The sequence below is a fragment of the Mercenaria mercenaria genome, unplaced genomic scaffold (genome assembly GCF_021730395.1).
Source record: "Mercenaria mercenaria strain notata unplaced genomic scaffold, MADL_Memer_1 contig_518, whole genome shotgun sequence".
Taxonomy (NCBI): Eukaryota; Metazoa; Mollusca; class Bivalvia; order Venerida; family Veneridae; genus Mercenaria; species Mercenaria mercenaria.
The window spans coordinates 54,911-69,250 of record NW_026463396.1 but is presented as its reverse complement, the minus strand read 5'-3'; the positions used below and the strand labels follow the sequence as shown (position 1 = coordinate 69,250).

Here is a 14,340-nt window from a genome sequence, read left to right as displayed (position 1 = left end):
CAGCTACTACAGCAAGCCTCCGCCTGGGGTTGTTATTGAATGAAAAACGTACATACGATACGTATGCCCTAATTTTAATTTAATTGCAACTATCACCAAAACTGATTTAAAATATAAAAAAAATCTAAATGTCGTTTTTTAGTTCGAAAAACAAAAAGTTACGGGATTTTAACTCCCCGGGGTGGGGGGACAAAGGCCAAGGGCCCCGGGGGGTTTGAATGTCCAAGTCGGGGCTGGGAAAACGAAAAGGCCAATGTCGTTTTTGGGATCTAATGTCCAATGTCGGGGGGAAAAACGAAATTTCCCAAAATCGATCTGGGACGAATGTCGAAGCGGGCGGAAACGAATGTTCAATTTTTTCAGAGCGAATTCCCCAATTTTCGGTTTTGTGGAAATTTGGGGAAGGGCGTTCTGAAATTGAATGGGGCCCAAGGCGGCGGAAAAGAATGGCCCGCGTTTTTGGGACAATGGCTTCGTTCTGAAATCGAATTTTAATGTCGGGCCCGGTGCTTGTAAAGTCTTTTGGGAAAAAAATTTGGGCCAATTCAATCGGTTTTCAAAGGGCGAATGGGCCCTTCCGGGAAATCGAATGTCCCCCAAATCGTTTTTGAAATCGGGGAAAGGGGGGGAATTTTCCCTTCCAGACGAATGTCGAAGGGGTTCAGAAACGAATGTCTTAAGTCGGGAAACCGTTGTCAAGGGCGTCCCGGGGTTTGGGAAATTTCCCAAAGTTTTGTTCGGGAAACGGAAGGCCAAAACGTTTTTGAAACGAATGTCCCCAAGGGGGGGCGGGGGTTTTGTTTTTCCCAAAGTCGTTCCCCAAATCGAATGCCCAAAAAGTCTTCCCGGGTTTTAAAAGTCCCCAAAGTTTTTCTGAAACGAAGGGCCAACGTCGGGCTTTTCGAATTTCGGGAAACGAAAGCCAATGTCCATCGGGATCGAATGTCCAATGTCTTTTTGGAAAACGAAAGTTCAATTTCGTTTTAATGCCAAGTCCAAAGCGTTCTTATCGAAAGCCCAAGGCCCTTCTGGGTTTCCCTGGGCCCAAATTTGGTTTTGGGGAAAACCAAAGCCCCAAAGGCCCTTCCCGGGATCGAAGGGCCCAAAAGCGTTCTTTATCGGGAAACGAATTTTTCCGGAAATGGAACAGGGGCCCACTTATCAAAAATCGAATGTCCCCTCTGGGAAACCCTTTGGGGGAAAAGGCCGGGGCTGAAAGCGAAAGGCCAATGGCGTTTTTTAGATCGAAATTTCCCAAAGGCGTTTTGATTCGAATTTTTCCAAAGTCGCTGGAGTTGAAAGGCTTGGCGGCTAAATTTTAAGTCCAAGCGTTCCCGGGGTCGAAGCTTAAAGGGCTCTTTTGGGGGGCCAAAGGGGGGGCGGGAGCGAATTCGAAGGCATTCGGGGGATCGAATTTTAAGGGCCCCCCAAAGTTAAAAATTTTTGGGGCCAAATCACGCCTTTAATGGCCAATGGGCCTGAACGGGAAGGGAAAAATTCAAAAGGCGAACTCGCCCTCCACCACGGATAAAACACTTTTACCATTTCGGGGTTTGGGAAACCAAACCTCAAGGACATTTTTCAAATCCAAAAATTTTTTTTACAAAAGGTTTTGGGAAGTCAATCTTTGCGTTGATAAAACCACGTTTGTAAAGGCGAAAAATGGAAAAACCTTCGGAAAGATAATTTTGGAAAGAAAAAAGAGGGCAAAAAAAGGGGGCTATAAAAACAACTGACTAACGTCGCAAAGTTCTTATGTCCAAAACCCAAAAAAATGAAAAAAAATAAGAAATAGAAAAAATAATAGAATTTTCTACATGGGGAAAACAAACAATCCCAACTTTAAAAAACGCTAAAAAAAACGGACAAAGTAGGAGTCAAAATTATTTTTTCCCGAAATAAATGGACGGCAATATTGTCCCAACAAAATACTGGGGAATTTGGGTATATGCCGCATAGGATTGGGGGGCTAGCAAAGGGGGGGGGGGGGCATTCAAATCCCTTTTTTACGCGGTTTTTACCTCCTCTTTCTTCTGGACGGGCAAAGGGGAAAAATTCACTTACTTTGGGTGGAGCGTTTAACAAAAGGGAAGGACTTTTTTAATTAAATTTTTTGAAAAAGAAGGGGCGTCACAGGGGTAAAACTATTTTTCCCTAAAATCATTTTTACACCATTTCACGCTATTACAAGCGGGGGTATTCGGGAGATTAAAGGTGTTTTTTAAAAGGGTTGGGGACTTTTTTAAGCCCGTCAACTACTCCCTTATAACCACGTTTTAATAATTAAAAAACTTTAAAAACGTTTTCCCTTGACATTTTTTCATTTTAAAAATTTCATATAACCCAACCCAAAACAAAAAATTGGGGGAAAATTTTTAAAATTTTCTTTAAAAGGATAATTTAATATTTAATAAAAATTTTTACCCCAAAAAAATGGAAAAATTTGGGAAAAACCCAAAAGTAAATTTAAAAAAAAACATTAACTATTTTTTATATCAAAAAAAGTCAGCTTATTTACCCAAAAAGGGGCGGGTTTTAATTTTTTTCACTTCTGGGGCAAATAACCCAACGGGTATACTGAACAAAATTAATAAACCCGGGGTATTGGGCTGTTTTAGCAATCCCGGGGTTCAAAGTACCATCCCCCCTTTTTTCCACGGGTTTTCATTTTAAACTGTTTCTTTTTTAAAAATTTTGAAAAAAACACTTTTTTGCATTTCGTTCAAAAAATTTAAACCTCCTTTAAAAATTCAAATTGGGACAAATTTTCTGGGGTGAAATGACGGCAAATAAAAAATAAAGGAAAAACGGTAACAAAACTAACTGGGTTTTAGCAGTTGGGCATGGTCGATTTTTAAAAATTTGAAATTTTCGGCCCGCGTTTTTCTTTAAATTGGGTAGACATTTCAAATTTATGAAAACCCCACATGAATTTGAAAAGCAAAATGTTAAAAATCTTGCTGAAATCCGGGTTTTTGCTTTTCTATTTTTAAAAAGCCCTATCCAAAAAACAATTAAAAACATTCAAATTTCAACAAAGGGTTTTTCCCTTTTTTTTAAACCCTGGTTTTAAAAATTTTTATTAAATCACCATGATTTTTACAAAATTTTAAAAATTTTGGGTTTCTAAACAGTCATTACATCCAGCGTAGGGGTGCTTAAAAAATTTCCCTCGACTTTTGATTCAAAAGCAATTAAAGGGAAATTTCAATTTGATTGACCAAAAAAAAACCCAAAATTGGGACCTTTACGCTCCGGGCCCCTTTTCAGTAAAAGAACTAACACGTTTAAAAAAAGCAGGGGTTTTTTAAAATTAAAGATGCAGGAAGACTCAAAAACCAATGAAAAAGGGGGCCATTTTTTATGGAGCCCCACTCCCACAATTTCCGCCACACCCATTTGGGGGGGGGGTCCGGAACGAAACACCCGTGAATACGGGGGCTCGGGTGGTCCCATTTTGGGTTGGGCACCACAAATCCGGGTATTTTTTCATGGCATATAAAATCAACTTATTTTAAAAACGTTACTCGGGCATTTCTAAGGGTCAGAGGGCTTTATTCCCACAAAAAACTATTTTTTTACCATAAAAAAAAAAAGGGGGTTTAAATTTATTTTAAAAAAACAAAATCATTAAAAGTTTAGAAAAAGGGGCAAACTTCTAGGGAAACCCGTAAATTTTTAGTGTTTAACTTTTTTTTCGTCTGCCATTTTTGGGCGACAAAACGGAAAAAACCCTTTGTTAAAATAAGTGCCCCACAACATGTCCCCTTTTTATGTCTTCAAATAGGCGAGTTTTCAGAATGCGAAAGGGGCCCGGGTTTTTTGTTTAAGATCTTTTAAAAAATTTGGGAGTTAAATTTGCAAAAGGGGCAATCGGGTTTTAAAATTTTTCCATGAATTTTTAAAAGGGCCAGAAAGAAGGGTTTCCTGGGTTTTAAGATATTTTTGGGCCACCCCATCACGGTTTGTGGTTTTCAGGGGAGTAATTTAATTTTTCAAAAGAACTTTTAAAGCCGGATCAAATATAACACGCATCACCTTTATAAAACTAACATTGCCCCTCTTTTTGCTCATTATCGGGGTTTAAAAAAACAGGGTGAGAAACAAGGGTCCCCTTTCCCCCGGGACATAAACGTAAAAAAATGAAAGGGGACCATTTAAGGGCTTAGCCATGATCGGGGTGAACTTCCGATTTTGGGGGTTAAACGCACAGTAAAGGGATCCGACGAAACCTACTCAAATTTCATTTTTTGTATTATTTGGGTTTCCACGGGGAGGGAATTTTTTCAACGGGGCTGCCTTCAAAGTGGGGTTTTTTTTATTTTTAAAACTAAAAAAGTACTACAACATAAGGGGGAAATTTTTGCTCTTTAAAAAGTTTGAGGGATTTTTTTCCCAAAAGGAATTCGGGGCGAAATATTCGCCAAACCCCATAAATTTTCGGACCATGCTAGTTAGAATTTTTTTCTTTTTGGGTTTCCGTATTTAATATGGTAGTCAACAGTTTGGTTAAAATTGTATATTTTTTAAATTCATCCCCCAAAAATGCCAACGTTTTCCCCCGCTTTTTTTGAGCACTTTAAACCACCAAGTATAAAAACAAAAAAAAAATGCAAAAGCACCACTCTTTAAACCCAAAAAATTTGGGCCGGGAAAGTCGGGCGATAGTACAGCTCACCTAAATTCATAAAACGACTAAAAAGGGGAATAATTTGGGGGAAACCCCTTTTAAAAAAACCTTTCAGGGAATACAAAAATAAAATTTAACCGGGGCACACTAAAAAAGGTTTCGTCACCATAAAAATATTGGACTAGGCACCCGTTTTTAAATATTTAGGGCCTTTGGATACAAACAAAAAATCCCTATATTTAAATTTTTCCAAAAAATACTAACTTTTTAAAAATTTCCAAAAATTTGTCTTAAAGTATTGGGTTCAAACAAAATTTTAAACCCATAAAACTTTTACAAACACAACAAAAATTTTTTCTGAACCATCTAAATATGAATTTAAAAAAATACTAAATAAATTTAAAAAAACAAACCTCGATTCTTATTCTTATAAATAATTTTTCATACATTTAAAAAAATTTTTACAAATTAAAATGCCCATTTCTTTGGCAAAAATACTATCTCTCGTTCTGCAATGGATCTACAAGCCAAAATTAAAGGGACGGTGTTTCAGCTTATTCCAGGGATCCATTTTCACCTGAACCCATAGTAAAAACCCTTTTTTGTTTTGCACGTTCTTAAGGGGTCCCCACCCGTTTTCCTATTACAAGCTCTCATTTATTGACAGAAAATTTTCATAACAAGGGGAAACACTCTGCAAAAATTTCTTCCTTCTTTTTTTCGTCACTGTCCATTCATTTGAACAACGCCTTTTTCTGGGTTTAAACTCCTGCCGGTTTTACTGGCAGACGTTTCCTATTTTGGGGTCAAAATTGGCGGATTTTAATGAATTTTACTTCTTTACAAAAATTTTACATTTTATCAGCTTTGTCTTTATCACTACTTCAACTGTAACTACTCCATCCCCTTTTTTCAAAATTTAAAAAACAAATTTTCCCCTTCCCCAAAAATTTTTGTAATAATTTTTCTTCAGGTTTTGAAACTCTTTTTTAGCCTCTTTCCTTAAAAAAAGTCCTTTTTTAAATTTTTGAACTTTTTTCTGTTCTTGTTCCAACCACTAATTCCCTCTGCACCTTTTTTCAGGACCAAACAATATTTCGGGATGGGGCGGGGGCATATGAGTTTTTTCCCCCCTACTTGGGACGGTTTTTTGGGCTGGGGGGAAAAGGGCGTTTTAACCTGAGTAGGGGAACAGGTGTTGTAATGTCCTCTTTTTCCGAAATGTTTGTTTTATGAGGTAATGTTGGATCTATAAAGTCCCCCCTTAACCAAATATGGCTTGTTCCATTTATATAATGACGGAAGTGTCGTATAACTCTACTGCCAATAGAATCGTAGGATTCTCCCATAACCTGTAAATAAATGTGGAGATTTAAAAAGCCTAAATTAAAACAAACGTAATCATTTAATACATGTATTTCAGTTGGAGTCATTTGTATATAAATAAAATTTAAGTAAACTCTGAAAGCCAATGTTTTTACCGGTCCTGGCTGTTTGGAAAATTTTAATATTACTTGCATGTAAGATTAGTTTTTCTTAATTCATTTCGAGAGGTGAATGCAAAATAGATCTAGGTGCATTTACAAAAAGAAGCACTTAATCTTCTTTCGAATTCACCTCTCGAATTGTAAAGACTAAGATTATAATGTTTTGCAGAAGGTGTATACAGTATAGCTGTGCATTTTACCTCAATTTCAATGGCCTGATTTCCAATCAGTATATTTGCTCTGTACAAATTTTTGACCTTTGATCCATGCACCCCTTTGCTATTTATTGGACCAATCAGTTCAAGGTCCATGGTATCTAGCACTTCCTGTCGTAAAGTTACCACGTCACTTCCAGAGTCTACCATGAATTCTGCAATTATGAAGAATTAAGTATTACCGAGTCAAGACTGCATGGGCTTCCCGAACTATCCTTGTCCTTCAATACAGCAGTACACATTAACATCATTTAAAATCACTGTATCGTATAAATATTGTATTGTATCGTAAATCTAACTGAAAAGTTTCATGCAGTTATTAGAATATGGCAACTGAATAATACGAACTCTGGCCGCTCAAGTGCACCAATGGAGAAATATATCGTTCTTCAAAAAGCAGTTGTACGTGACTAAATGTTACCTAGGTGTGAGGAACAAAGTGACAATTTGTAATGGCGTGATCTACATTAAGAATGATTCGGCCTTACCTATATGCACCCTATCTCTAGGATCATTTGTAGATACCACTGTTGCATCAAGGATGAGAAAGTCGTATTTTGCATCCACTAGGCAGCGAGGTTTACCCCATCTTCCGTACGCTACCGGAAGTTCATTTTCTAGTGAGGAAACTGGTGTAATTTCTCCAGCTTCCGGTTTTCCAGTATCAGCTGAACACTTGACGAATGACGGTAATGAAGTTTTATGTTTCTTTGCCAAACTACGAACTGAAATATATGAACTTGTATTACGCATGTCCAATAAGACTTTAAAATACAAGGATGGTAAATAGGTATGTGTTACTCGTAACGAAATCCTTCTGTATGTGTTATCATAGTATCATTTATATACCTTTACAACAAAAGCAATAGCGATATGAGCCGTGCCATGGGAAAATCTCAAAAAGCGCAGTCTGGTCAGGATCCATGCTGGTCGCAAACCCACTATGTTGGTTTTCTCATGGCACGGCTCATATATTGTTAAATGCAATCAGTTCAGAACTAGAAATACAAGCTCCTTTTCATTCTTCCCTATTTGACTGAAGTACACAATTTTACTAAGGCCTATTTCAAACAGATTGCAGTGTTCCCTCATATCGGAAATCTAATTATCCACCTTAGTTTTCGACTTTTATAATTCAGCTGTATTTCAATCTTAATTTTAAGTACGTGATATGGTAGGGAATTAGGATCCTTCAGGAAATATAAATACAACATGCATACTCCAATATATCACCATATACCAACTTAACCTCGTGTACATCAATAAAATGTATAACTTATAAACAATCTTATTCAAAGTGTATATATACAGACCTGCTCTCTCAAGCCTTCTTTTGTGTCCTGGCAGAGTAATTTCTAGTTCGTCATACAGCTGCTCGTCTGGAAGGTTCAGTCTAGCAATATCAACAAGGTCAACGAGTTCACTTTGTATGAAACTCACGAAATAATGGTCCAGTCCTTTCCCTCTCAACCAGTCGTACAAAATGTATTCTTTACTCGGCTTGTAGTGGGGTGCTGTAAATATTATGAACAATGAGTGTGCACAACCAGAGTATAATAACGCGAAACATAAACGCGAAAACGTCTCTAACAGTACATTGTATGTAACATAAGATTTCGCAAATTACATATCCAGTTAGTTACTGTGACCTCGGAGTGTTGTTGATTTTTCTAGTTCTTATTGGGTCTAACGCCTTTTTACCAGAGAATTCCCCGAGTGTCATTTTTACAGCTCTTGTATTCGTCAAGATTAACATTTTAACAATATGTGCTGACAGCTTCCTAACATTAAACAAGACTTAGTGTGAATGTCAGTTAGTCGGTGGGACTTATAAAATCACCAGCACGACAGATCAATTATTCAAAAACACACCCTTCAGTGTTCTTGTGCAAGCATATCTACTGACTGCATATATGCCTCGGCAATTAAGTCACTTTTAAAGCAACTTAAAATTATCTCTTTATCTGTGACCTAAATGGTAATACGAGCTAGTTAGTAAGGTTTTGTGGGTAGTGCAGAATTACAGAGAGGATGTTCCAATGCCGGAAATTTCCCCTGCATTTTTATCATGTAGGGTGTAAAACACCTTGCCCGGGACCTCAATTTAAAGTCACATAGATCTGAAAGACTGTTAGTAATATTGTTTGAAAACTCTAGCCCTCAGTGAGGTCTGAACCTTCCTCTTGCGAAGCCATGCAGTCTGTAACAATTTTAATCGTTATCCCAGTGGCTTGTATTGCCTATCTATAACAATGCTGTTAGCACCGACAAATGGTACCTTTCATCAGAGCCTTACTACTGTAAATAATTGATCGGTTTCATTGATTGCTAATTTAACAACCGCGCAAATTTACAAACTGATCAATTTTTATCCTTTCAAGTGTTATTAACAATTAATGCAAAATCAGATAAAAATGTTACGGCTGATATTTTATTGTCGACGACATGCGTTTCAGACAAGTGTCACAGAAATTATTTAGCAGGTAGATGTACCCGAGTTGTCACCTGAACACGAGTCGCTTGCTGTTATATTGTAACAAATCAGCTAATATTGAATAATGAGGTCTTGCTTTAAAGCGGCACACTTCAAGTTTTACGTCAAACTTTTTCGAAAATTAGAGCATAGTTTAATTTTGAATAATTGCAAATAAAGAGTAAAGGTATGATGATCCATGAATTATGTTGACTTTGTATTGAAAAAAAAACGTGTACGTAGTATAAAAGTATATCGAAAATCTCCAAAAAGTGTTAGTCACGTAAAAAAGGGATTGATGTGGTGATATAGCCGTAGTCCGTGTACCGTGTCTGTTATATACTAGCTTAAATAATGCTGACATGTAGTTTTATTACTTTTCTACGGTGTTCCGTTTGGACAATCGTGACTTTTCATTTAATATTAAACCGCGATGCACGATGGTACGATGACGAAAACGCGATGGCGCGATGGCACGATGATGAAACAACGATGGTACGATGGTAAAAACGCGATGCCACGATGATGAAATCGCGATGGTACGATGGTGAAATGTCGATGTAATGTCGCGTTTTCATCATCGTACCATCGCGTTTTAACCATCGCACCATCGTGCCATCGCGTTTTCATCATCGTGCCATCGCATTTTCACCATCGTACCATCGCGTTTTCACCATCGTGCCATCGCGTTATCATCATCGTACCATCGTGGTTTCACCATCGTACCATCGCGTTTTCACCATCGTGCCATCGCGTTATCATCATCGTACCATCGTGGTTTCACCATCGTGCCATCGCATTTTCACCATCGTACCATCGCGTTTTCACCATCGTACCATCGCCTTCCGGTTAGAAATGCGTAGTCCCGTACACTTGTATTTTTGTCAACAATAGATGAATGTATCTCAATGTATTTTGTAAGACGAAATTTACCATTTAGATTCTGCTGTTTTTCAAAATGTTTTACAAAATGTTCAGTGCTCAGTTCATTAAAACTGTAAAATCTTCAAGGCCACGTCCTTTGTATTTTATGTACACAGGGAAGTAAATAAAAAGCTAGGTGTAATAGTCACATGGTATTATTCAAAACACAGCTTATTCTTGTTGGGATGTAGAAAGTACATAGTGCAATGTGAAAATGAGATTGTATCAAGCCTGTATTTTACTAACACATATTCTGTACCACTGCGTATGACCACCGGAAGGCGATGATACGATGGTGAAAATGCGATGGTACGATGGTGATAACGCAATGGTACGATGGTGATAACGCGATGGTACGATGATGAAAACGCGATGACACGATGGTGAAAACGCGATGGTACGATGATGAAAACGCGATGGTACGATGATACGATGGTGAAAACGCGATGGTACGATGATGAAAACGCGATATTACATCGACATTTCACCATCGTACCATCGCGATTTCATCATCGTGCCATCGCGTTTTCACCATCGTACCATCGTTGTTTCATCATCGTGCCATCGCGTTTTCGTCATCGTACCATCGTGCATCGCGGTTTAGTATTAAATAAAAAGTCACGATTGTCCAAACGGAACACCGTACTTTTCAGACTAACTGATCAAACAGAAGACTAGGTCTAAATATCCCAGGGGATTCAGCTTTTTAACTTTGACGAATATGAGTCGTGTTCTTCGTGGCATTCGCCATCCGCCAATAAGCCTCGGTAGCGTTTCTATGACCTGAAGCCGGGGCCTTGCTTAAAATTTAGAAAACTGATTGTGTTTACCCAAATTTTATGACTTAAAAAATTCCCGCAAGTGCAAACCAATTAAAATTGATTAAAGCAAATTACATTGGATGTTTTATTGATTTCAAACTTATTAATCAATAGTAATGAAGACTAAATGTATCGGTAGTTACCGTTATTAATTGATATCACATATTAATGGTATTGACAAATCGCCGCCCGTTCCAACGGACATCCGTTAAAGCTTTTTTCAATTTGACTAGCTGATCGATGTAAAATTCCATTGCAAACAATTCCGTATGTCATCTGTCATAGGGATATTTCTGAGCCATCGATTTGGTACCATAGATTTTCTAATAAGTCAATAATTTTGTCGAACCAAAAGTTTGTAGGATTGGAAAATAAATGTTTGGTTTATTTTGCAATATTTCGTGGACGAAATGTGTAAATTATCGTCGGGGTTAGGGTTTTGGGGAGACGACAGGGTCCATATCAATATTCTGACAGGGCCTCCATGGCCGATTGCTTACCTCGCTTAAGGTGTAAAAGTTTTTATGTGAGGAAGCCATCCAGCTGGCTTAAGGAAGGTTGGTGGTACTACCCAGGTTCATCCCCATCCCCATCCCCATGATGAAATAATGCCTGGCAGGGCAGCATGGATTTTCCTCCCACGTCTTGAAGGTTCGAAAAGTCGTTATATGACCTAAATTTTGTCAGTGTGACTCTTAACCAAACAAAACAAGACAATATTATGTTAAGACTTTTATAAGTATTAATATTTCATAGCATTTAGGCGTTATTACACAGACCGACTTGTTGAGGTACTACTCGGATTTTTTCCGGGCCTCCGAAAGTAGATTTTTTAAGATGTCTGTTTGACTGAGGATAGTTCTATGTGCTCCTTCGCTATATTATTCCAGGCTTGAAGGCTATATTATATAAAACCATCGACCTCCGGCTTCGGAAAGTCGGATCGACGGCTTTCTTCTCAGAAGTTTATTCGCATGCCATCCTAGCTGAGCGAGGCCCGAACTGACAGCTATGAGTAATATGCGACCTTTTTAACCATTCGGCCAGTGATTTCCCTTTGAATATTGCAGGACTGGTTGAAAATGTCCTCCATAACATTTTTTTTGTCTTAGAGTCCGTCCATCTCTTATTTATGCTCCTATGTGAACTTTTAATGTCAAAAGTAGTTAAAAAGCGACCATAAATAGGAAAGAAATAAGCTATGGTTTCTAAAGCGCCAGCTTTCTCCGCCTTCGTGTCAACGTAATTCTTTATCAAATGAAAAGTTATAATCGATTTTCACCTGTTTTCTGAGACTTGAAGACAACTGTGCCAAAGACCTGTTAATTATAAATCGATGTCACTGATTGATCTTATCTCATTTCCTCTCATCAGATTCTTGAATATGTAGATTTTTTCCTTTCTCCGCTAATAATTTAGTAATAAATCAATCTTTGAAAACTGCTAGCTTCGACAGTTAAGCTAAAAAAATCAATCTTTCAAAACTGCAAGCACCGATAGATTTAAGTTCTCCTTGTTAAAACATTGAAATGCAGTACTGAAACGTATTTCAGTTATTTTTCCATACAGTGTATTCACTTTAGCACCCTTTTAGATAGCATTAATCTTAGTTTCAGTGCATTTGCGATCAGCTGGTTTATAGTGCTATAAGGCAAAACAACATCCTCTCTTTTAACGTACAACTTTCTCACGTGAATAGAGGTCTGCTGACGATATGTCTTTGATCACGGGATGAAGGAAAATATTTGCTCCGCCGGGTGCTCAACTTATATGAGCCATGCCATGAGAAAACCAACATAGTGCATTTGCGACCAGCATGGATCCAGACCAACCTGCGCATCCGCGCAGTCTGGTCAGGATCCATGCTGTTCGCTAACGGTTTCTCTAATTGCAATAGGCTGAAAGCGAACAGCATGGATGCGCAGGCTGGTCTGGATCCATGCTGGTCGCAAATGCACCGTGGCTATGTTGGTTTTCTCATGGCGCGGCTCATATATAATGTCTAAAATAAACTTGGTGATACTTATGCAGAGTCACAGATTTAGGACAGAATTGGCTGTAGATCTACATTAATCTCATTGATGAGAGGACAAGAGGTCTAAACTCAGTGGCAAGATGAAAGTTTGCCATCCTAATTTCTTTGTGTTCATTTTTTCCTCATTCAAGTTTATTAGAAATTCTACATAACTTTAAGTTTAGAACCAGCTGAATTTTCTGACCAAACAGACGTTGTTAAAAAGAATTTCACTCAGATGCACAGATCACAGGAGCCTGAAATTCTATCCAAAAGCCACGAAAAGTCTGTATATGAAAAAAAAAACCTTCTATTTTTTATTATATAGAAGGGGGGTCTTTTTTCATATACAGACTTTTCGTGGCTTTTGGATAGAATTTCAGGCTCCTGTGCACAGATCATTAGGCAAATCGCCACTCCAAGTTCTTTTGTGTTAAAAAAAGGTATAGAAAAGCATAACCAGTCTTCTAAAGGGAGATAATAAAAAATTCAAGTTTGCAACAATATTCAAGCAAACCAATAAAAGTGCAATCAAACATTCTGATTTCTTCAAAACAACATGTTAAAACTATAAAATATAGACGATTGATAGTTACACGGGTTTACCTGGGTACTTCATTTGAATGTCTTAATTTGTGCAGCACATCTTCAAAAGACACCGTGTGCCTTTAACGAATAGCGAATAACGTATAGACTCGATGATCAATAGCTCAAATATTTCTAAAAATTTAAATGACCTGATACAGAAAGCTTTTCTAAACATGGAAGTATTTTTGACCATAGAAAATAAAATAAAACTCACCGGCCTGCAGAATTTTTTGCCTGGCCTTGTGATCAGTGATGTACATGGAGTCCAGATCTTCTTCTACTAGGTAAGTAAGGTCGTCCTCTGTATCGAACCCTTTTGTCATAAACATTTCCGCATGTTCAGCTAAATCTAGCCTTGACAGAAAACTTTGTACACCCTCCATCGTACTAGATTCATCTGTCGTGCCTTCCTGTCAACTTCAAATTGGGAGAATCCTATTGTAACGTCATTGGCTGATACATCTAGACCAGCCAATGAAATTAATTTCTACCTGTCACAATATGTTTACTAATCGCAAGGGATATCCCATAGTCTAATTTTAGATATAGACTGGTTTTATATGTAGTAAATAAACGCAAGTATAACCATATATCGCAAACTCTATCACGTATAAATTTGGTTGAATTTCAGCCGAGTTACAGTTTTCTTTTTTTTTCTTATTCTTTTTTTGATTAAGGTTTATATCTCAATAGTTAAATATTATATATTTTGCTAGTAAAACGGGCAAAAAGTACTAATAGCTAATGCAGTAAAACTACTAGTGTTAAGACGCGCACCTACAAAACAGTGTAAACAAAGTAGTTTGAGTACAGACAAAGAATTTGACGAATCGCATACTGCAAAATATCAGTACATTGAATACTTTCATCATGTTCTTAAAGATTGTGACATAAATGTCAATTTGCCTGAAGATTATAGGCATTTGCCAAGCGTGTCGCCATTATGGGATCACATGGTTTTATTATCGTCACACGTGATTTGCTTGGAGGCAGGGGTGGTTGTTTACAACATTCCTGCGCATAGGTTGCATTTATCAGTGTAGTAGGTAAGTTGTAAGGAAGATAAATAATCAAATACTGTAACAAGTCAAATGGTTTATCGCGGCCAGAAATTTGTACAAACCGGACAGAAGTTGCGAAATTGTCATTTGTGCAGGAAAGAAGCGTTTACCGTAATGTCCAGTACTG

The 14,340-nt window shown here is 37.7% G+C and overlaps 1 protein-coding gene across 1 annotated transcript; it reads right to left on the bottom strand.

The window, feature by feature from the left end:
• Positions 1 to 5,809: 5,809 nt before the first annotated feature.
• Positions 5,810 to 13,559, bottom strand: LOC128554549 (uncharacterized; the record flags this gene model as incomplete). The annotated part of the gene is made up of 5 exons (XM_053535818.1): positions 13,367 to 13,559; positions 7,646 to 7,846; positions 6,821 to 7,057; positions 6,318 to 6,487; positions 5,810 to 5,982 (listed from the first exon to the last, which is right to left on the bottom strand). Coding segments are annotated over exons 1-5 (950 nt in total), but the record flags the coding sequence as incomplete, so codon positions are not given.
• Positions 13,560 to 14,340: the final 781 nt, after the last annotated feature.